General features: G+C 41.1%; 1 protein-coding gene across 3 annotated transcripts in view; it reads left to right on the forward strand.

Moving 5' to 3' along the window:
- Positions 1-25,576, forward strand: part of DMXL2 (Dmx like 2) — a 124,337-nt gene that overhangs the window by 28,118 nt on the left and 70,643 nt on the right. For all 3 annotated transcript variants that reach the window (XM_063449040.1, XM_063449038.1, XM_063449039.1), the window contains exons 2-6: positions 2,437-2,562; positions 3,847-3,921; positions 6,610-6,688; positions 8,036-8,189; positions 9,148-9,214. In XM_063449040.1, the coding sequence (XP_063305110.1) occupies positions 2,437-2,562; positions 3,847-3,921; positions 6,610-6,688; positions 8,036-8,189; positions 9,148-9,214 (501 nt within the window). The remainder of the gene's footprint in view (positions 1-2,436; positions 2,563-3,846; positions 3,922-6,609; positions 6,689-8,035; positions 8,190-9,147; positions 9,215-25,576) is intronic.

Genomic DNA, 25,576 nt, shown 5'->3' on the forward strand with positions numbered 1-25,576 from the left:
CTGCGGTCGGTCACAGAAAAGGGAACGAAACAGACGAATTGCCTGGGTTATGGAGCCTAAGGGGAATTCGCATGAATCCCCTAGTTCGTGGCGGGCCGTTCGGTAGTTTCCCCACGAAATCCTGGAAGTCTGGAGGTCTTAGCGGTGCTTGCCTAGTCGAGTGTCCGTTTTCAGTTCCAGACACTCGACGGCAAAACCCCGCTGTTCGGTAGTTTAAGATGGCCGCCGCCACGTGTTCGGCTCCCGAATGGCGGCCACCCAGAGGACAAAGAATACATTACACTGATTGCCAATCACCCGTTTGCAACATTGTTGCAAACGGTAATTGGAGGCACACTTATTCTTGGGTGGTCTGGTTGTTCGGTAGTTTCACTCAATATACTGAATGGAATGATTCTACCGAACAATCAGTGAATGCTGCATACATATAACCCAGGTTAACTGAACACATAAATGCATACATGATATTAAAGGACTAAAGGCAGTATTACTGTAATATGCTCCACAGTCTTAAAGGTACAGTATCCCAAAAGTCCCAATAGGTCCACGGATGGCCCTTAAAGGCCCAGTAGCAGTAATATAAACTATTACATGCCCAAATATAGTTTTTACAGTACAATATGTCCAGGGGCCATAGTCGCAGGGCAGGAGGCTAGCAACCAGGCTTCTCCAGTTCACAGTGGCGAAGTTGGTTTCGCCACAGAATCTAAAGCCAGCTAAAAAAGTTAGGACCCAGGTTTTTCAACGTCAAAAATACAATTATTAAAAAGACACTATAGTCACCAGAACCACACAGTTGTTCTGGTGCCTATATCCTGTTCCTGCAGCTTTTCAATTTAAACACTGCCTTTTCAAATTGAAAGACGTTTTTTACATTCCTGTCTAGTAGCACCTCTAGTGAGTCATTCAGACGGCAACTAGAGGTGTTCCTGGGTCAGTGCTGCAGTATGAAGCACCTACGTTAAAGCTCCCCATCCGTATGCATTAGTTCAATGCATCTCTATGAGAAGAAGTTAATTGGCGCAGCATGGTGTTTTGCTGTAATTGGGGAAGCATTGGATTATGTAAAATTGTCAAGATTGATGGACAGACACACTCACTGACAGAGACTCACACAGACAGATGCACACTCACTGACAGAGACACAGACAGCCAGACACTGGTTTGTCACATACTGGTACTGCAACACTCACAAGTTATTTGTTTTATTTACTTGTGTCCACCCAGCCTCCCAACCTTTGGGAGAGCTGGAGTGGATGCTTTCCCTGGGGACCAGTGGGGTGGTGTTTAGTAACACACAGAGTGACATCACATTCCGGCTCCCGGCATCGAGGGAGCTGAGAAGGGATATGGCAGCTCCCTCGCCGCCTCCGCTATTGGATGCACACCTGGGATTTGACAAGCCCTGGGTTTGTGTATGTTTAAATACACTTAAAGGAACACTATAGTCACCTAAATTACTTTAGCTAAAAAAAGCAGTTTTAGTGTATAGATCATTCCCCTGCAATTTCACTGCTCAATTCACTGTCATTTAGGAGTTAAATCACTTTGTTTCTGTTTATGCAGCCCTAGCCACACCTCCCCTGGCTATGATTGACAGAGCCTGCATGAAAATAAAATTGGTTTCACTTTCAAACAGATATAATTTACCTTAAATAATTGTATCTCAATCTCTAAATTGGACTTTAATCACATACAGGAGGCTCTTGCAGGGTCTAGCAAGCTATTAACATAGCAGGGGATAAGAACATCGTAATTAAACAGAACTTGCAATAAAGAAAGTCTAAATAGGGCTCTCTTTACAGGAAGTGTTTATGGAAGGCTGTGCAAGTCACATGCAGGGAGGTGTGACTATGGTTCATAAACAAAGGGATTTAACTCATAAATGGCAGAGGATTGAGCAGTGAGGCTGCAGGGGCATGTTCTATACACCAAAGCTGCTTCATTAAGCTAAAGTTGTTCAGGTGACTATAGTGTCCCTTTAAATGGTGATGACATAAATCTGTTGAAGAGAAACCTGTATAAATACAATGTTTAAAAAAAAAAAAAAAGTGAAGAATTGCATAATATAGAAAAAGGAGGAATATTGAGAGGTGTTAAGAAAAGGATATGTGTATGCATATGTTTGTATATGGGATGGACTAAACAGAGAAAGGAGAGGAATATTTGGAAAGGTTTCTAGCTTTTTTATACTTTTCATTGAACACTGACTGATCCTCTTGAACCAATGTAAATATAAGCCATTTCTCTACCAAACAGAATTCGTCATTGCCAAAAAGTCATGTTTTACAAACACATATAGATGGTGGGTGTGTGTGCTTGATGTTTGTCTCCTTAAATAATATTGGTAAATAATGTTAATAAATATACACCTTTGTTTTTAGTCATTTTTGACTGTGTGGTGTTTAACCCTTATTTATTTTTTATTTTCTATAGGCTTATGGATCAGGATGTGACATTGTCATTCTAGATAATGATTTTGAGTGTGTCCAGATAATTCCTGGCGCTAAACATGGAAACATCCAGGTTAGCTGTGTGGAGTGCTCCCAACAACAAGGCCGGGTAAGATCTAAACGTTATTCTTTCCAGCACTTTGCAGTTTTCATAGTCTTGGACAAATGCTGAAACATACCAGAAGGTATTCCATACACCATAAACTAGTGTTCTATTGCCTCTCAGATCTCCTTCCCTGAAATAGCAGGGCATTTGGGAAGTACAGCCTTTACTTTTACAGCTACTCACCTGGTATAGTCATGTATTCCTGTTCCTACTAAACCATACATCATTTAGTGGTTATGCTATACCCAGCTAGCACTGCTTCCTTCCATTAACATATGGTTGACTGTTATTTCTGTTTGTGGCCTCAGCCATCAATGCGATCTGTGGTAATCAAGCACACACCTCCACTCAATTGCAACTACACCACCAATCAGACTCCTCCTAAAAAGCTACCTGAATGAAAGTGTAAATTATATGACTATCTGTGTATCATTCTCCCATTCTCCATAATTCCTTCCTTACTTATTACAGTTTTCAGTTAGGCCTCCTCAAGCTCTGGTACTCCATTGACTTCACTGTGTTTGGCGTAAATCTGTGGTCACCGTTAATCATACCTCACCCTTCTAGTTTTCAAAAAACATTTTTGTAGTGTTTTTTTATGTACTTATTTGCTCATTGCTGTTTCATAGTGATTTCTAAATAGTAACGCTCTCCTTGATGACAAAATATAAATTACACATTAGTAGAGTTGAATCTTTTTTTTTTTTTTTTTTTTTTCAAGCGAGTCGTTCCCACGTGTGGTTTGTGTATTGTGATCCTTCAGTGTTTAAGGAGGGCACACAATTAACCAAACATTAAAAAGGCCATACTTGGGGAATTGCCCCACATGCTATCTGTGTTTAGGTTGGTCATGTTGTAAGCTTGTGTGCAGCTTGTTCCAGAGATGTGGGTCCAGCTGATATTTAACAGTACATACCAAGTTTGGTGTTGGTTTATAAAATAAAAGCCAGGGCATAACATTTCCGCCTGGCCATTGGAGAGTGTAAGCTCAGCCCTGGCGATTTGAAATTGAGTCTTCTACGGACCCTCTAAACTTGTTGTGGCAAGTAACTTTCTAACTGCCTAGTAGTGTAGGACTCGAAATGTTGAGCCCTGTAAAAACAAAAGATATCGATCAAACCAGTGCTAATTCTAGGTCAAGTACCACATTTGCATAAATCTGCTTAGATCAGTTTCTGCTGATAGAACTAATATTTTGCAGTTTACAGATACTGTGGTGATTAGACTGATTCATTCCATGCACTGTTCTTTAAATAGTAAACATGTTGTCTATTTTATTTTCTCTAGATTGCGGCATCATATGGAAATACAGTCTGCATTTTTGAACCACTCAGTACTATAAATGCTCAAAAGAGAAACAGTGTAAGTATCCGGTCTTCACTTGCATAAAAAAATGAATTGATGAAAGTCTTACATATTAATTAATTAATTATTTATTAAGGAGTGTCACATCCTTGCTATGCACAAATTGGTTTTAATTTTAATTTTAAGTTGAATAGCTATAGGGAAATCCTTCTAGTTGTCAACATCACTCATGGCAAGTATGTCAGGTTCTTATTATTTTAGGTAGTTACATTCTTTTTCAAATACTCTGACACACTGAACTCTCATCATAGATATGCATTGGTTCATGCATCTCTGAGGAGATGCTGATTGGCCAGCTAGACATTTGGCCCCGTCCTGGCCCGCCTCCTTGGCAATCTCAGCCAATCTAATGCTTTCCTATGGGAAAGCTTTGTGATTGGCTGAGGTCATCAATCCTGATGTCAGCCAATGAGGGTGTATCAGGTACATAGTCAAATGCAGGTGCTGGAAATAAGGTGATTTCACCATATTTAGTAGGGGCAGGGGGCTAAATATTGTTTTTAATACTATAGGCTCAGAAAATGTGTTTGTTCCTGACCCTATAGTGTTCCTTTAACCTAATGCCCCTTTTTTCTAAAAAAAAAAAAAAAAAAAAAAAGCCAGATAAGGTGCAGTGCAATAAAGCTACCAGTGTTCAGAACACACAACTACCTGTAGGTAACTTGACTCTTGACTGACTTGCATTATCAATAAAGTTACACATCAAGGATAGCCGATTAACATTTGCATGTTGTAGGTGGGATCTGAAATCCCCCAAGATTAAGCTGGTAATACATTTAAAAAAAAATGTTTGTTATGCAAAACAGAAGATCCTTAGAATTACAATTATGTATATAGCACCTGCCTATGCTGCAGCACTGTACAATAGGAAACAAGATAAACATTTATTTCTAATAAAACATGTATGATGTACAGGAACTGTAGGTGAGTAAGATCCTGCCCAAACCAGTTTACTATCTAAGCTGGTATATAAACACGCCTATAAATCCGACCTCCTCAAAAAATACTTAACCTGAAACTTGTCTTATAATGTGCTTCAATCTCTATAGAAGTAACAAAAATGTACTTAAAAGGCAATCCTAATGAGTGACTGATAATCCAAGTGTTGGCCTTTTGCACGTTGGGAGATCCCTACAATATGTCACTGGCAAAAGTTCCGTTTGACCAAACGTAAGTGTGAGGTGTAGTGCTGCAATGATGATGTAAATAATCAGGGAATGCACGCGCACTACAACATATTAAGGATTCTAAATATAATTTGCAGTTCAAATAATAGACAGATTTTTATATATTTTTGTGATAAGTGAAGCTGTTCAGGATATGTTGCTTGCATGGTTTGTTTAGATTTACACTTATTAACATACTTTTTTTTGTACCTTGTCTGCTAACCAATAGTTTACCTCTCTATCTGTTCCCATTTTGCATTTTGTTTGACATTTAAACACAGTTCAGAAAAGAAGTCTAGTGCTATTGTATTGTATTGATTGTATTACTGGTTTATTTTGAGCTGTCCGGTTCTTGCGAGCAAGTCTTCGCAGTAGATTGATGTGCACTACAGATGGTTAGACCTAGGCCGTGTAGGTGCTTGTCGACCTGGTTTTTACTTGGCACAGTTTCTCGGCTATTAAATATACGTATGTAGAAGAGGCAGCCTATAAAATGCTGATTTAGATTATTCACTGTATGCCAACATGTAGTAAATTAAAAACTACCGGTAAATGGCAAAATGTGACCTAAAATAGACAAGTTAGAAAAATTCTCCAACTCTCCTGTATCTACAGCTTTGACTGTCTTGGCATTATTATTGCCGTTGGTGTTCAGTTCACTGCAGTTCGTTGTTTAGTGAAAAAATCCAAGCCCTAATGTCTGCCCCTGAATGTCAGAAAATATCCAGTAGTCTCTATTTACCAACTGAATAGCATGGATCAGCAGCAGTGTGTTAAAATGTAATTCACATTTCCTGCTATTCCCTGTGAGAAATCACATCTATTAACACCTTTCCCGTCACAGAGCACACATCCAACTCTTCATCGCTAGAAATAGACAGGCAGACCAAGATTAACTCCTTAGTCCTTAATCTTCAAAGCAGCAATTAATCTGTTCCCTGTCAGTAAAGCACATTAGATCACATCAGTAGATCACATCTGTGATCTATTTTTCACTAGCTATACGTGGGGAAAAAAAAATTAACAGACCATTCCAAGCACCATAACCACTGCAGCTCACTGTAGTGTTTATGGTGCAAGTAGTGCCCTGGTATATTTCACTACCCCCAGATTGTACAGAGTCAAATTGATTTAGAATGGTTTAACTTCTCACCCTAGGATCACTGGGTGCCCCTCCCTACTTCCTATGGAGAGGCGTCGGTTCTTGCATTGCATGACTTAGCTCAGGAGGGCGAATGGATGCTCCTAGCACCATAATTACTACAGTGTGCTGTAGTGGTTATGGTGCTTGCAGTGCTCATTTTACTCATTTCTTGTCAAATACTTACAGAGCATTTATAATACCTTTAGTAGTGTCTTGAAAATGCACAACTTTAATTAAAAAAAAAAAATACTTTTCCATGCCTTCCATTGCTAGCTTCTTATGTATTCATCTTTCTGGATTTGCAAGTCATTTTGCTTGACCTCTTGTTTTTCTTACTTGAGAAGCATTGTTTAATGAAATTATTTTTTCTTTTAGCAACTGACAATTCAGTGGGTGAGAACAGGACAATTTTTCCTTAATTCTGTGACATACAACCTGGCATGGGATCCCCAAGGTAAATACATTATTTCCCTGTTTATACTTCAGTAATGTGCGTTATTGTACCACAGTTTTAATGAACAAATGTTACCTTGATTTCATATTCTGACCACTTGTTCTCCTTGTGATCTGGATTAACAAAGTTATTTCATTTTTTTCAGATTTTGAGATTAGAAATGGGTATATAATCTAAATGATGAAATAAAAAAAAACTTCCTCCTATATATTTTACTTATAGATATATATCTTTTAAAGGAGCAGTATATATAAAAACAGCTGCTCGCCGGCTTTTAAAAATTCCAATATTTTATTAAGTATAAGTTAAAATAAGAGACTAACGTTTCAGTCCCCGCTCGAAAACAACATGACTCTTGATCAGTAATTCATTTAGCACTTGATCAGGCTTGCATATATACTTGCATATTACAAATATGTATGTATTGTGTGTGTCTAATGCACAAACACATATTATAAACCAACAAAAGATATTGTGCTCTAGAGCGGTTTGTTTTGTTCTAGGGTCTGTCTGCCTCTCTCTGTATATTTATAATCTATCTCTTAAATATTATGATCTTCTTTATGCTTCAGAGCATTATGCTGGTACTCTATAGAATACCATTATAAAAATCAACTTTTCATACTGCTTCATGTAAAATTAAATTTACATGAAATATATCTCCGATGAAAACATGTATGCATTTAATTATAAAAATGTTTTCATTGGGGTAAAACTGTCCCACTGTGGCCGCCACAATATTTCTTGTGCTGCTCCTCTTGAAGCGCCAGGAGCCAACGTCAATGCTGTGTAGTACAGTAGTAAACAATGTGTCAGATTTGTAAACTGAATATATTAATGAAAAGATATGAGAATAATATCCCTAACATTTTGTCAGTAAAGTCACATATACTGTGTACAATAAGTTATCGTACAATCTAAACATTGTCAAAATCTGTCTCAAAATACTGATATTGTAAATAAGTCTGATTATCTAAGCTATAAAATATGCTTTGTTGATAGAATAAGTTATAATTCTATACAAAAGCTATCTGTAAAGTGAATGCTCAATAACTTTAAATATTATATAGGAAATAACTCTATATCAGTGTTCCGTATTCTAGACAGGATGGTGGGGTGCAGAACTGAAACCTATAACAGAATTAAGGAGACACTAATGCATTCCCATTTTTTTTGCTTACCAGCCTCCCCTGAAGAAAAAGAATGTTAGTGTTTCAAAACTACTGCTAATAATTTTTTTCCTCCACATAAAAACTGGTTCCAGAGACGGTATCAGACATAGAATAGTAGTAAACACCTTTGTAAAGGATTGTCTGCAATTTGTAATTCATATAGCATCCTTTACAGGTAACAGGCTGTTGACAGCCACTGATTACTTGCAGTTGTGGGCTCCACCTTCCAGCGATATTCTAGAAGAGGATGAAGATGAAATTGACAGCCATGTCATGCAGGATAATGTTCAGCCTTCCTTGAATGACTGGAACTGTATCTGGCAATGCAAGTAAGTTGAGAACAAAAAGACACGTGTTTTAGGCAATGTGAGTGTGCTCTGACACAACAACTCCTTACCATTTCCTGTTTGACATAATGTGTAGATGAGTTAAAGCCGTTTAGATTTGTTTGCAATGCACAATAGCAGTTCTGTCTTTATCTGTCCTCTGGGATTTCAGGCCAATTCTTAACACATAATCAAACATGGTGCTATTGATTTATTATTGGCATTTATATAGCATAAACACGTTCCACTGAGCTTTACAATTATAAAAAGGGAATACTTGGCATAAAAAATGACACTATCCAACATGTTCTCAAATTTCCTTGCCCCTTTGTGTTTTAAGTGCTACAAGTCAAAAACACAAATGTTTTGGCTAATAATATAGCTTTTATCTAGATAGCATCATTAGTGTACAAATGCACATGATCTGCACATGTTAAATCATATGAAACAATCTTATTTAGTATTTCAAAATGCAAGTTCATGTAAATGGCTAAATAATTTAAAAAGGCCACTCTGCTTCAAAAATATTATGTTTAGTGCTTTGTCTCTTCAGTTCACTGTAGCTGAACTGTTTTTGTAGATTGGGATGTCCTTTTAAAGAATGTTTGGAATTATTTATCAGAGCTGGATTTTTGTCCTGGACTTTTTAAAATATTTTCATAATTCAAAAAAATGGGGACTCCACCCTGTAGGTCAGAAATTGAGGTGGATGTTAGTTGGCAATGGTTTACAAAATAAAGTAATTTCACGATTTCTTTAAATGTGTAAATTTCATACATAAAAACTGAATTATATGTTGGTTAAATATTTCTGCTTTCCTCTAATTGTATTCAAAAGCAATACAGTGTACATTTTGATATACAACTGAAACAAATACACTAACACTTTATTAATTACATTTTCATATTCTGAAAAATAGCTAGCCAAAGATATGAGCAATACATTTTTTTTATTTCAACAGCACTGCTGTTTCTGTACATTTGATGAAATGGTCCCCAGATGGTGAATATTTTGCAACAGCAGGGAAGGTAAGGCTTCATGAATAAAAAAATATGTTTAAATTAAACTGTAAAACTACACAATAATACTAGATCTCTAACAATATAGATATTTCATATTTTTATTATTGATATTGCAGAAGGTCTTGATGGTAAGGTATGTATTTTTGCTGATGATACTAAGATATGTAACAGGGTTGATGTTTCAGGAGGGATAAGCCAAATGGCTAATGATTTAGGTAAACTAGAAAAATGGCAGTTGTGGCGACTGACATTTAATGTGGATAAGTGCAAGATAATGCATCTTGGACGTAAAAACCCAAGGGCAGAGTACAGAATATTTGATAGAGTCCTAACCTCAACATCTGAGGAAAGGGATTTAGGGGTAATCATTTAAGATGACACAAAGGTAGGCAGACAATGTAATGGAGCAGCAGGAAATGTTAGCAGAATGCTTGGTTGTATAGGGAGATGTATTAGCAGTAGAAAGAGTGCTCATGCCATTGTACAGAACACTGGTGAGACCTCACTTGGAGTATTGTACGCAGTACTGGAGACCGTATGTCCAGAAGGATATTGATACTTTAGAGAGAGTTCAGAGAAGGGCTACTAAACTGAATCATGGATTGCAGGATAAAACTGAGCAGGAAAGATGAGACAACACAGTAAAGGATGAGACTATATTTAAAAAAATAACTACCACAACAAGAGGACATAGTCTTAAATTAGAGGGGCAAAGGTTTAAAAATAATTTCAGGAAGTGTTACTTTACAGAGAGTGTAGTGGATGCATGGAATTGCCTTCCAGCTGAAGTGGTAGAGGTTAACACAGTGAGGGAGTTTAAGCATGCGTGCGATAGGCATAAGGCCATCCTAGACTTAAGATAAGGCCAGGTACTAATTAAATGTATTTCGAAAATTGGGCAGGCTAGATGGGCCGAATGGTTCTTATCTGCCGTCACATTCTATGCTTCCTCTCAATAAGACTTAAATATAAATGGCGCAGGCTGATATCCTGTCAGAAGCAATTGGTAAAGGGTAGAGATGCCACGGTATACCAGTTCAGCATGAGAGCATATCTCCTCCAGTATCTTTGGCGGCCTATGTAGGTTCTTCTGGTGTGAGAAGGAATTAAAGAAGTGTTTAAGCTAATGATATTTGAAGACAAAAAAAGTGAAATTTAATGAAGCAATTAGTAAGACTGCTGGACAGAAATGATAGGGGTTAACCCTTAGAAATAAATGGCAAAAAAGAAGAAACTGGACTGTCCAGTGACCACAATAGTAGTTAAAAACTAACTTTTAATTAATTCAAGATTAAGAGGAGCTAGAAAGATAACTAGCTCTAAACAAATAAATGTATATAGAACACTACATTAACCAAATCAGAGAGAAAATCTGGAGACAAAAAGGGTACAAAGAGAATAAATACAAATAAATAAAAGTAAATACAAAAATAGTATTATCCCAGCTAAACTCGTTATTTATTTATTTGTATTTATTCTCTTTGTACCCTTTTTGTCTCCAGATTTTCTCTCTGATTTGGTTAATGTAGTGTTCTATATACATTTATTTGTTTAGAGCTAGTTATCTTTCTAGCTCCTCTTAATCTTGAATTAATTAAAAGTTAGTTTTTAACTACTATTGTGGTCACTGGACAGTCCAGTTTCTTCTTTTTTGCCAATGATATTTGAAGGTCTCGAGGATCGACATTGGGTCTGTGAGGCCACTGTTAAAGGACCACTATAGGCACCAAGACCACTTCAGCTCTATTAAGTGGTCTGGGTGCCAGGTCCCCCTAGTTTTAACCCTGCAGCTGAAAACATAGCAGTTTCAGAGAAACTGCTATGTTTACACTGCAGGGTTAATCCAGCCTCTAGTGGCTGTCTCCTGACGTTCTCACGGAGTCCAGTGTCAAAAAAGATCCCCATAGGAAAGCATTACTCAATGGGCGGGTTTGAATGCGCAGGCGCGGCCAGAGGCTGCGCCTGCGCATTCTGCTCCACTCTGAAGCGGACATCGATGGAGGAGGAGAGGTCACCAGTGCCGAGGAAGCCTGGCGCTGGATTAAGGTAAGCAAATAAATGGTTAATTAAACATTTATTCGCCACGGAACAGGGCCCTAGTCACCTAAACGGCATTAGGAATACATATTTGTATTCTCTACGCTATAGTGTTCCTTTAATTTGCACCCTTGAAGTTGGGGCTGTGTACAGCACCTGAACCGGTTACAGATGCTCTCAGCAAATCCCATCTTATGTAAGGTCATGTGCATGAACAAAATATCTACCCAATCAAAAGCTTTAAACATGAGAAGAACCAGAGTGCGATGGTATGTTTTGGCCAAGTTTAAAATGTTAATTAACCATATCCTGTTATTGTTTGCCTCCTTACTGGGTATAAATCCGCTCTAATCAGGATGCCTCAGTGGAGGTAGCACTGCCTTCATATGTGATGCTAGTATATTGGCCATGAGCTTCATATAGCAATTAAACAGGGTCATTGGCCCATAACTAGTGCAAGATTCATGGTCTTGGCCTTCTTTGGGCAGCACTGTTATGAATGCGGCCAGGTAGTCATTGTCCAGTCTACCTTGTAGCAGCACGGCATTGTATAAAGCTAGTAAGCGTGGTAGCACAACCTCTCCAAAAACTTTCTAGTATTTAAGTGTGAACCGATCTGGGACTGCCCTCCCTGTTTTAGATGTCTTAATCGCCTTTCAGAAGGAAAGCTGCTTGTTATGTGATTCAAGAAGTATTCATCAATCTTTGCACTATATAATCACGGTTGGTCTATAGACTGTTTGTGTTTAAAGGGACACTATAGTCACCTGAACAACTTTAGCTTAATGAAGCAGTTTTGGTGTATAGAACATGCCCCTGCAGCCTCACTGCTCAATCCTCTGCCATTTAGGAGTTAAATCCCTTTGTTTATGAACCCTAGTCACACCTCCCTGCATGTGACTTGCACAGCCTTCCATAAACACTTCCTGTAAACAGAGCCCTATTTAGGCTTTCTTTATTGCAAGTTCTGTTGAATTAAGATTTTCTTATCCCCTCCTATGTTAATAGCTTGCTAGACCCTGCAAGAGCCTCCTGTATGTGATTAAAGTTCAATTTAGAGATTGAGATACAATTATTTAAGGTAAATTACATCTGTTTGAAAGTGAAACCAGTTTTTTTGTTCATGCAGGCTCTGTCAATCATAGCCAGGGGAGGTGTGGCTAGGGCTGCATAAACAGAAACAAAGTGATTTAACTCCTAAATGACAGTGAATTGAGCAGTGAAATTGCAGGGGAATGATCTATACACTAAAACTGCTTTTTTTTAGCTAAAGTAATTTAGGTGACTATAGTGTTCCTTTAATGTTATACAAAAACGTATAGCATATGTGGAATGAAGTGGGTATATATCTTGGTAAGGAGGACACAGCCCTTATCTTAATCTTATGGATATGAAACCTGTTTTGCTGTTTTATTCCGCATCTGAGCTAACAATCTGCCACATTTATTCGATTGCTTGTAGAACAGGCGTTGTTTTCTGCAATGAAAGGTAGTGTTTTTTTTTTTTTTTCTTTGGGGTTAAAAGTAGATCATGATAATGGGGTTCGGACAGTGTCTACTTGTGCCAGGTTTTATGTATTGTGATCCCGTTTAGGACTGCCAGCACCTGTTCAGACTGGACTTTTTTGCACTGTGTACATATTGAGATTGGTCATCCAGCAATAATACTTTTGTGGGCTTTCCAGATTGTCACTGGTGAGTTTCAGTGTGTATCGTTTTCCATAAAGTAGTGAGTGAGGGTGTATTAAAACTTGGGATAACCTCCTGATCCAACAAAACTGACTCATTAAGCCTTCAAATTCGCTCAACGGGTCTAAATTAACAGGAGTACATCCATAAAATTGCCAGGGACTGGTCTGACCACAGGCTTCACAGTGCAGGGTGAAAACTCATATATACCTTTATGGTAATCCAACAAAACTAAAATACGGCGTTTCGGCCATGTAATATATATTTATAGTTTCGTGAAGATTTGTTTATCCATCTATACACACGTGTATTGAATTCAGTCTCTGTTGTGATATTGTGATGTAATTCCAGTAAAATACAAGTTTAGCAGGCTAAGATTGCCACAAGGCATATGTATGTATATGTGTTTGTAGTATCAGTTAGTTAATTACACGTAGCTAAGATACTGTTATCACTGTACTGACCAGGTGCAGGAATGTAAGAACTGGAATTACGCGTCCCTCTCCTTTGTATCAGATGAGCCACGTGGTTAGACCGGATGGATGAGTTTAGACTCTATTTATTAAATAGGTTAAGGGTATGTGTGGGTGTAGTTAATTGTGGGAGGAGCTACAGTGCTATATAAGGAATGTACTCTATGTATTCAGTACTCAGACTTTGCTGTATTTTGGTGACGCTAGTCCCTCTGAGTCCCGATCGGTGATCCAATAAAGAATCTCTTCCTTCCTGAAGAAACCTGTGTCCATCTCTCTGTGCTTGGCTTCCGTCAGTTTCTCCGGTATCATTTGGTGCATTGGCCGGGAAGCTCATCGTTCAACGGTAGCTGAGAGGCAGAGGCGTGAGACGGTCTATCTTTGCCCACGTTCTCTACGGCTGCACCCCTGAACTTCTGCGTGGACCTCCCTTCGTCTCGGCGCCACTGGTCTGTTGTCCAGGAGATCATCGGCCTCTACGTGAGAAGTGCTGGGGTGTCCCCGTCGATGAGTGTGAACTCAGGTTCAGGAACGAGGAGGTAAGACAACTGCTGTTTTAGACGGCAGGACCCACTAGGGGTATACCGATTGTGCGGTAGGCCCAAAGGGGTTTTGAATCTGTGTATCTGCCCCCTCTGTCGGAGGGAAGGAGCGAAGGCGCACCGCTCGATCGAACGCTCTTTAGTCAGACCGTTTGATTTGGTTAGTCAGGCGGGGTCCTGGTGTAAATAGCCCTAGCCGGACACCGGTGTCTTGTCTAGACTAGCGTTCTAGGGTGTATATTACGTTCGCTAGGTCGGAGGGACCGGGAGACTAAGCGGCGCCTGTGTAAATTCGGTTCGCTAGTTCTCATCCTATCTGGGCTAAGTGGGAAGGCGTGTAAATTTGGAACCCACTAGACTTTTGATAGTGCGACTAAGAGGCGCCTGTGTAAATTCGGTTCTCTAGCTCGCTATATATGTGGTGATTGGGCAGTGTGGCTAACCAAAACGGGTGTATATAGTTTTAGGTAGTCCATTCAAGGTACTGGCCAATAGTTTAGTTGGGAATTGTAAATGTGTTAACGATTGTTTTAGTAAAGTGTATATCCTGTTAGATAGCGCGAGCTCAGCCGTCTAGCGAGAGTGTTAATAGTGTGTTGCTGTATTATAGTGCACGGTACCATAACCCTGTATATTTACTGACATTATATAATAAGTACTAATCATTGTCGTCCATTGCATGTTTAACACCATAACCACTAATAATTGTATTGTGACCTTAACTTGTGCTTTGACCTATGCTAACCGTACTGTAACCGCTATTTGTAAAAGACGATGTTACTGGGGTGTGTTATAGACGGGTAATTCGTATATAGAGAATTATAGCGTGGGTGACTGTATAGTTACGCCAAAGGGCATAATATTGATTATATAGTGACTGGTGTAACAGCTGTGTGTGTACGGGAATTCCCTGAGTGTTTATTGTTATTGTGTACGTTTCACTTGGTAACCGTACCACGTGGTGCTGTTGCCAGAGGAAACGGGTGTGACTGTTGAATAGTACGCGTGTATAGTATTCGTTGTCGACGACGTTCCATTGTTAAGTATGGGTGCGTCGCAGTCAACGATTCCGGATCCCTTAGGATGTATGGTTAAGAATTTTAAAAAGGGATTCAAAGTTTGTGATTTTGGGGTAAAGATGTCTCCTGTACGTTTGGTCACTTTGTGTACTAGGGAGTGGCCTACTTTGGTTGCGGCATGGCCGCCACGTGGCAGTTTGGATCCAACTCTGGTACAGCGCTTACACGTGGCTGTATCGGGTAGGCCTGAACTTTACGGCCAGTTTCCTTATATTGACTGTTGGAGACAGGCCGTAAATGACTCGCCAAAATGGCTCCAGACATGCCACGAGGAGCAGTGTCGCCTCATGGTAGCTAGGACTTGCTCGTCCACTAGGACTGGTGTTAGGCCCATTTTGGACACGCCCCCTGAGTCCGAGATCCCTTTGCCGCCCCCTTACTTTCCGTTAAGAAGAAGTGACGCAAACGCAGGAAGTCCTGCACCCCTCCCCTCATTACCCTCATCCACTTCCGCTTCCTCCTCCAGTACAGGATCCACCCCCCCTCGTACTAAATCTCCCCTTCCGGAACCAGAATCCACCCCCATTAGAAACGAATATCCTGATTTGGCGCCACTTCAGACTTCCGGTCAAGCTTCATCTAGCTCGGCTCGAAGTGTTTTATTTACGACCTTTTCCCAAAACCGACCTCCCACATCCCCATACCCTATCTCTCCCCGACCGGAACCCATGACTGACGCCTCTCTACGTAGCCCCATCCAAACCCGACAGTTGACTGGTGCCCAACAATTAAAGCACTATCAGATGCCTCTTCGTCTGAATCCCGGGTCAGCTTATATCGATGCCGCAGGTCAAATGGCACACGCTGACCCAGTCTTCGTATATGTCCCATTTACCACAACCGATCTTTTAAACTGGAAGACCCATAATTCCTCGTATACTGAGAAACCACAAGCTATGACTGATCTGTTCACCTCAATAGTACAGACGCATAATCCGACATGGGCTGATTGCCAGCAGTTACTAATGACTTTATTTAACAATGAGGAAAGGACAAGAATAAATCAAGCAGCCATTAAAGCATTAGAGGATAGAGCCCGTGCTTTGAACCAAGCCAATCCAGCAGCATGGGCCGCGACACACTATCCCAACACCGATCCCGATTGGAACGTAAATGGTGCTGATATGGTTCAACTCAGAGCCTATAGAGACGCTATAATTGCTGGCATGAAAGCCGGAGGAAAGAAAGCCATTAACATGTCGAAGACAGTTGAGGTGATCCAGAAAAGCGATGAAGCGCCCAGTGTCTTTTATGACCGATTATTGGAGGCATACCGCTTGTATACCCCCTTTAATCCGGAAGACGCAGACAATTCCCGAATGGTTAACTCCGCCTTTGTCAGCCAAGCATACGGAGATATTAAGCGCAAGCTACAAAAGTTAGAAGGGTTTGCAGGTATGTCCATCACCCAACTAATGGAGGTAGCAAATAAGGTCTATATGAACAGGGATACAGAAAGTAAGAAAGAGGAAGAGCGCAAGATGCGTAAAAAGGCTGATATGCTAGCGGTAGCGATCGCAGGCGTAGATAAACGGGGCCCAGATAGAGGCAATAATAGATGGAGTAGGGAGCCTTTGAGTAGGGATCAATGCGCGTATTGCAAGGAAGAAGGGCATTGGAGGAACGAATGTCCGCAAAGAGAGCAGTACGAGAGAGACCAACCCAGGGCAGGCTACGGAAACTTTAGAGGTAGAGCGAGAGGTAGAGGAGGCCCCGGAGGGAGTAATGGTTATAGAGGGAGTAATGGGAACAGAGGAAGTGTTAGGGAAGACAGGTATATTCCAGCAGCGCAAAGGTCCCGCGATAGAGAAGGTAGGGACTTTGTAGGATTGGCTGACACTGTCATGGAGGACTATTGATACCGACCGGGCTCCTTCCCCCTTGGTCGAGCGGAGCCTATGGTCGATGTATCAATAGGGGGGAAAAGGAGTGCGTTCATGATCGACACTGGTGCTGAACATTCAGTGGTGACTAATCTAGTTGCTCCTCCATCTGGAAGGACTATTACTGTGATAGGAGCAACTGGAAGAAGTGCTGAAAAACCGGTTCTTAAAAGTCGACTCTGTACATTGGGAGGCCACGTAGTAAAACACCAATTCCTTTATATGCCTGAATGTCCAGTCCAATTGCTGGGACGTGATATGCTATCAAAATTACAAGCGCAGATTACGTTCCTACCAAATGGAACAACATCCTTAAAGTTTAATGGACCTTCAGGTATTATGACTTTATCCGTACCAAAGGAAGAAGAGTGGCGACTTTATACAGTGTTGACTAGCCAAAACCCTAGGAGTGATGAGACATTGTTTAACATACCAGGAGTTTGGGCAGAGAACAACCCACCAGGACTGGCCCGCAATATTCCACCAATAAAAATTGAACTGAAACATGGGGTTTATCCAGTGAGCCTAAGACAATATCACATTCCGCAGAAGGCTAAGAAGAACATCCAATCCTATCTGGATAAGTTCATACGGTATGGTATCCTAAAATTCTGTACTTCCCCCTGGAACACCCCATTGCTGCCTGTTCAAAAGCCCGGTACAGATGAGTATCGACCTGTACAGGACTTAAGAGCAGTCAATGATGCGGTTGTTAGCATACATCCAGTTGTACCCAATCCATATAACCTGCTTGCTTTAATTCCGGGCGGGGCTACTTACTTCACAGTCTTAGATCTCAAAGATGCCTTCTTTTGCCTCCGAATTGCCGCAGAAAGCCAATGTATTTTCGCTTTCCAATGGGAGAACGCTGTAACGGGCTCAAAACGCCAAATGACTTGGACAAGACTGCCCCAAGGGTTTAAAAATTCACCTACCCTATTTGGTTCAGCTCTAAGTCAAGATCTACTGGATTTCGAGTCTATCACAGGAGAATGTGTATTGTTACAATATGTAGATGACTTGTTGATAGCAGCAGTTACAAAAGAAAAATGTCAGCAAGCAACGCACGATCTACTACATATTCTCTGGAAGGCAGGATACAAGGTGTCCAGGAAGAAGGCTCAGTTGTGTTTGCCAACTGTCAAGTATCTGGGATTCCATATCTCTGAAGGTCAAAGGATTATGGGGCCAGAGAGAAAAGAAGCTGTCTGCCAAATACCAATACCCAAGAATAGAAGACAAGTGCGAGAATTCTTGGGGGCAGCAGGCTTCTGTAGGATATGGATTCCCAGCTATGCGATACTGGCAAAACCTCTGTACGCAGCCATCAAAGGTACAGAGCACGACCCCTTCTTATGGACCCAAGAACAGCAAACGGCATTTGAAGATGTGAAGAAGGCTTTGATGAGTGCCCCAGCATTAGGTCTACCTGATCACACACGACCATTCTACTTATATGTACACGAGCAAAGAAGAATGGCTGTGGGAGTATTGACACAGTACTTGGGATCATGGCAAAGACCTGTTGCCTACATGTCTAAGCAACTGGATGCAGTGGCCAGCGGACTTCCACCTTGTCTAAGAGCCGTAGCTGCAGCCGCCCTGCTAGTAGCTGAAGCCGATAAACTCACTCTGGGTCAAGAACTTTATGTACGAGTCCCACATGCAGTACAGACGTTGTTGGATTACAAAGGAAATCATTGGTTTAGTAACAGCCGTATGACCAAGTATCAAGCAATGTTGTGTGAAAACCCAAGAGTGCATTTAGAGACTGTAAACACCTTAAATCCAGCTACCCTTTTGCCGCAACCTACTGAAAGTCAACATGATTGTTTGGAAGTAATGGATGAAGTATTTTCAAGTAGACCAGATCTTCGTGATTTTCCCATCCAGAACCCCGATGTTCAATATTACACCGACGGCAGTAGTTATGTGAAAGAAGGGATCCGCTATGCAGGATATGCAGTGACAACAATAGACAAGGTGATAGAAGCTCGGCCACTGGCGAAAGGAACATCAGCACAAAAGGCAGAATTAATAGCACTAACACGAGCGTTACAATTGGCTGAAGGTTTAAGAGTAAATATCTATACGGACTCTAAGTATGCGTTTTTAACCACTCATGCCCACGGAGCTTTGTATAAAGAAAGAGGACTACTGAATTCAGAAGGCAAAGAAATCAAGTACGCAGCTGAAATCCTACAACTATTGGAAGCAGTGTGGGAGCCGAAAGAAGTCGGTATCATACATTGTCGAGCGCATCTGAGAGGAGATGGTGATGTAACCAAGGGAAATCGGATGGCAGATAGTGCAGCTAAGCGTGCTGCTGAATCAGGAAGACAGGAGTATGTGGGGCATATAGCTGCTCTTATACCAACTCCACTGTCCCAATGGACTCCAGTTTATACAGCTCAAGAAGAGGAGTGGTTAAAGACTGAACCGGGAAAGTATTTGGAGAACAAGTGGTATCAGCTAGAAGATGGAAGAATAGTCATACCAGCATCACTAGCGGTAGAAATTGTCCAAAATTATCACAACGGGACACATTCTGGGAGAGACAGTACTGAAGAATCTCTCAGGAAACATTTCTACATACCAAGATTGTCCAACTTGACTCAGGCCATTGTACGCAGATGTGTAACGTGTGCTAAGAATAATGCAAGACAAGGACCAGTAAAGCCACCAGGAGTCCAGTTTATGGGGGGACTCCCCATGTCCGATCTACAAATAGACTTTACAGTAATGCCTAAATCGGGTGGACATCGTTACCTGTTGGTAATTGTGTGCACCTATTCAGGCTGGGTAGAAGCATGTCCTACTCGTACAGAGAAAGCAGGAGAAGTTGTAAGATTCCTGCTACGAGAAATAATACCCCGATATGGACTACCCTGTTCTATAGGATCGGACAATGGTCCAGCTTTTGTTCATCAGTGCCTACAACAACTGACTCATATGCTTGGTATAAAGTGGAGGCTTCATACTGCATATAGACCCCAGAGTTCTGGTAAGGTAGAGAGAATGAATAGAACTATAAAGAACCAGTTGGCTAAAATGTGTCAGGAAACCCAACTTAAGTGGAACGTTCTCTTACCCATAGCTTTATTGCGAATCCGCAGTACCCCTACCAGAAGGATGGGCCTCTCTCCTTTTGAAATCATGTATGGGCGACCACCTCCCGTACTTGGTAACTTAAGGGGGGACTTGAGTCAGTTGGGAGAAGGAATTACCCGGCAGCAGGTTGTAGAGTTGGGTAAGACTATGGAGGAGGTACAGAAATGGGTACAAGATAGATTACCTGTGAATATTTATCCCCCTGTTCATAGTTATCATCCAGGAGACCAAGTGTGGATTAAAGAGTGGAATAATGTACCGTTAGGGCCCAAGTGGAGAGGTCCTTATGTTGTTCTTTTGTCTACCCCTACAGCGATAAAAGTAGCCGAAGTAACTCCGTGGATACATCACTCCAGGGTTAAACCAGCAGCAGTCGATTCTTGGCAAATTACAGCAGATCCAGAGAATCCCTGCAAGATCCGGTTGAAACGCACTACTCAGTCGGAGTAACGAGGAATTATTGTGGATTACAAATTTTATTGTTACAGGTGTGAGTGAGAAGGCCATAATAAAGCCTGTCCGCTTACCAACACATAGTGTATAAGCCAGGAAAGTCTCGAAGGGACACCTGTGAAGACGAGCAGAACTCCATTCCCTGCAGCCCTCACATCCTGGAAGCTGAGGTTCCATCGCACGGACGAAGACTGAGGATGACGGCGAAAGATGTGCTTTTGATTGTGTTTATTTATATGTGTTTTTATATTCAGGAAGGTAGAGGTACCGACACTCCTAGCTGTGAGGTATGCATTAAGACTACGAGAACAGGTAACCATATTTCCCAAACCCTAATTTGGCATTCACAATACGAATGTAAAGGAGAGGTATCAAGATGTAGATACCTAAATATAGACTATAGTGTGTGCCATTTAGGAGTAGGAGAACCTAAGTGCTTCAGTCCAGAGTATCAACCTCGTACAATTTGGTTGACTCTCAGGAATGGAGATCCTCAGGGGACCCTAATTAATAAGACGGTGTTAGAATCCGTACATTCTTCGGGTGTTCTGCTATTTGATGCATGTAAGGCGATATCAAGTGGTAGAAAACCGTGGAATGTATGTGGGGATCTTAGATGGGAGAGGACGTATGGGTCTAATGATAAATATATTTGTCCCAGTAGTAAAAATAAATATGTGAGTCCTAGATGCCCAAATAAAGACTATAACTTTTGTCCATATTGGTCTTGTGTGGGGTGGGCGACTTGGGGACAGACAGTAGATAAAGACATGATAGTGACTAAGTTGCCGACTAGCCCTTATTGTAAGTCTATGGAATGCAACCCAGTCCATATACTTATTAATAACCCCGACAAGTTCCTAGATAAGTATGGAAATTTATTTGGGTTTCAGATATACGGGACGGGTTTAGATCCTGGGACATTATTGTTTATAGGAATAGAGACTGATACGGTATCCTCCCAGACTCATCAAGTATACCATTCCTTTTATGAAGAGATGAGTATAGATAATAAGATCCCCCATAACGCTAAAAACCTGTTCATTGACCTAGCTGAAAGTATTGCCGGTAGTCTTAATGTTACCAACTGCTATGTGTGTGGAGGTACTAACATGGGAGACCAATGGCCTTGGGAAGCAAAGGAGGTAATGTCCGGTTCTGAGGCAGTTGACCAACTAATATCTACACAAGCCGATTATCGTTTGAGTGTTAGAGGTAAATCTGAGTGGAGATTAAAGACCTCCATCATAGGTTATGTTTGCATAGCAAGGAAAGGAATAATGTATAATACTTCTGTAGGAGAATTAACTTGTCTAGGGCAAAAAGCTTATGATGATGATACTAAAAATACAACTTGGTGGTCGGCTTCAAATGTCTCAGAACCATCTAACCCGTTTGCTAGATATGCCAGTTTAAAGGATGTGTGGTTTGATTTATCCATCACATCTACCTGGAGAGCCCCAGCAAATTTGTACTGGATCTGTGGTAAGAAAGCCTATTCGGAGTTGCCACAGGACTGGGAAGGGGCATGTGTGTTGGGTATGCTCAAACCATCCTTCTTCTTGTTACCGATTGAAACAGGTGAGACTTTAGGTGTTAAAGTGTATGATGTGAATCATAGGAAGAAAAGGGGACCCTTAGAGATAGGCACCTGGGAAGATAATGAATGGCCTCCCCAGCGTATCATAGATTATTATGGGCCAGCCACGTGGGCAGAAGATGGTACCTTTGGTTATAGAACCCCAATTTATATGCTCAACCGTATTATAAGATTACAGGCGGTGGTTGAGATTATTACTAATGAGACCTCACAAGCACTCAATCTTCTAGCGAAGCATAATACCAGGATGAGGACAGCAGTGTACCAAAATAGATTAGCCTTGGATTACCTTTTGGCAGTAGAGGGAGGTGTATGTGGGAAGTTTAACCTGAGCAATTGCTGTCTTCAAATAGATGACGAAGGGCAAGCAATAGCTGAGCTTACTAGCCATATGGTTAAACTAGTGCATGTGCCTACTCAGGTATGGAAAGGGTACAATCCAAGTAGTTGGTTTGGTAGCTGGTATGAGTGGTTTGGAGGGCTTAAGGCAGTGGTAGGTGGAGTCCTACTGATTTTACTGTTGTGTCTACTCCTACCGTGTCTTATACCCTTAGTAGTTAGGTCTGTGCAAAGCCTGATAGGAAGTATAGCAGAGAGGAAGGCTGCTGCACAGATAATGGCGATATATAAGTATAAGGCTCTAGATCAAGGAGAACCAATGCAGGAAGATGAGTGTTAAAAGATTCACATCATAAGATAAGTCTGGTCTGGTTCATGGTAACCTGAGGTATATGCAAACCAAGGTTAAGTGATGCCTCAAGTAATTGTGAAATATCAGAGGCATCAAAGGGGGGAATGTGATGTAATTCCAGTAAAATACAAGTTTAGCAGGCTAAGATTGCCACAAGGCATATGTATGTATATGTGTTTGTAGTATCAGTTAGTTAATTACACGTAGCTAAGATACTGTTATCACTGTACTGACCAGGTGCAGGAATGTAAGAACTGGAATTACGCGTCCCTCTCCTTTGTATCAGATGAGCCACGTGGTTAGACCGGATGGATGAGTTTAGACTCTATTTATTAAATAGGTTAAGGGTATGTGTGGGTGTAGTTAATTGTGGGAGGAGCTACAGTGCTATATAAGGAATGTACTCTATGTATTCAGTACTCAGACTTTGCTGTATTTTGGTGACGCTAGTCCCTCTGAGTCCCGATCGGTGATCCAATAAAGAATCTCTTCCTTCCTGAAGAAACCTGTGTCCATCTCTCTGTGCTTGGCTTCCGTCAGTTTCTCCGGTATCAATATTATGTATTTTTTGTAAATTCATACAAAAACCTTTTTATAAAATGACATGTTTATTTTGTTATCCAGTTATTTCCTGATACTTTTATCAAGAACTTGCAAATGTGGGCACCTACCACCTGACTCTACTCAAAATTACATTTAGTGCAGATGTATTTGTACGAGTAGTCAGTGTTTTTAAATATTTGCCCATGTTTTATTATAGGAATCCCTTGTGACCTTCACACTGCTGTGTATTCATGATTGATGTTCTGTAGGCACCACTTTCAAAAACATTTGGAGACCTTTTACTGCAATATAGGAATGCAATGCCTAGCATATCCCCTGCAGTATGCCTGCATTGGTTAAAGGGTCTGCGTTTTGTTTTCCTTTATCCTGCAAAGTCATGTTGCAATATACACGATTATCTGCCATTAGATTTTGTAACAGATGGTATCGTTTGAAGACTTCCAGCTTGAAGGCGTTTGCTGCCTCCGCTTCGTATGACAATTAGTTTCCATTTTCGTCATGGGTGTGACTCATCTCTGGTTGTCTGATTCCTGTTGTGTTTTGACCTTGGGAATTACCCTGCTGCTGTTTTATCTATCTCAGGGTTGTTGTACATATTAAATTATTCTTTGCTGCATAAAGCTACTGGGGAAAAAAAGGAAAATACAAGATGGCTTTTTTTTAATTTGATACAGTTTTAGTCTGTTCTCCGTCTAACAGACTGATGTCTGAGATGTTTGATCTATGTTTTCTAGTAGCAATAGTCTCTTCCTGGTAGTGTGATGTTTTAATATTTTATGTAAATTGATTTCTTTCCGGGTGCAGCTATTCTTTCTGTATGTTAGACTAGCAAAATAAGATATTTACTCTTTTGTACTGAAAAACCAGGGCATTTGAAAGGGTCACGTTTACAGTGATTATATTATATGAATAAAAATTATGTAGGGGTGGGGGTGGGGGGGAGGTGGTGTTCGTCCCCTATGCTGATCAGACGCATGGAATGGGAGCTCCTCACAAATCTTGTATTTTAGCCTGTATTCTTGACACCCAGCGGACATTATTCCTCTGGTGGCTGTCGATAGCATCTGGAAACGACAAGGAATCTTTCTGGGTTACTCTTGCTGTGTGGCCTAGTGTGGTCCCGACCGAGAGTTGCGGTCGACCTCATCGGCGGCGCTGCACTGGCCTGGGTGGCGGCGCTGCACTGGCCTGGGTGGCAAGTCCCTTTCCCCCTCCTCTGGACCGTTGGGGGTTATCCCGATCCCTATCGCTGACTTACTGGCACCTTGGCAAGGCGCACACCCAAGACCCGGTAGGCCGCACAGCAACATGCTCCTTCAATGGCGGAGGCCGCAAGGCTACCAACGCTGACGTCTGCGACATACTCCCCCGGCTGCACAGGCTTTTCCACAACTCTTGGCTGCAACTCGAGCACAGGATAAACCAGCCTGCACCACCGCATCCAAGTTCCTACCCACCTTGAGGTCCTTTGAAGGCGCCCACGACTTCGAAAAAGGCGAGCGCTCCTACAAGAAAGCAGACCAAGAAGCACACCGGTGCTTCTTGGTATGACGGTTCAGTGGCCTGTATTGTGGCTGCCTCAATATTCTCACCACAGTTGCATGAAAATCCACCAAGGGGAAGCACAGAGACTATGCAGTGAATACCTGAGACCATCCCAACATGTATACCTACCTGTCAGAAGCCTCCTGTCCAATCTAAAGCAGGGAATCGGGTGAAGTAGACCCCCGGCAGACTCAGAGTTCGCTCTGGCGATCTTACCTGCATAGGCACCAATCTAGTGCACATTCTGATGGTGGACTCATGTCTTATGTTATACTATGCTTAGTTCCTACGTTGATATAACCCACTCTTAAACCTTTCTCTAAGCCTTCTCAAACTCATACTGACACGTAACCAGCTTTCCTGTTTATTATTACTTAACAAAAATATGTGCTAGGATTCTCAATGTCATGCCTATGTTATAGCTTGATATGAATGCACCTGTCTCTGCTGTTGTGGCATAGTAGGAATTATTGTTCATCTCTGCACAACCAAAATAAAGAATAATAATAAAAAAAAAATGTAGGCTGCTCCTGGGGTACTCCAAATTCTTATTAAAGAATATTCTCCAAGATATTTAATCATCCTGGTAATATTTTCTGGAACACAAACATACAATTATGCACAGATTATCAGGTTTGACAATTGAAACTAAGTTGGTCACAGTGGTGATTGCAACAACTATTAGGAGTATCCTGCTAAATG

This window comes from Pelobates fuscus, chromosome 3 (genome assembly GCF_036172605.1).
Source record: "Pelobates fuscus isolate aPelFus1 chromosome 3, aPelFus1.pri, whole genome shotgun sequence".
Taxonomy (NCBI): Eukaryota; Metazoa; Chordata; class Amphibia; order Anura; family Pelobatidae; genus Pelobates; species Pelobates fuscus.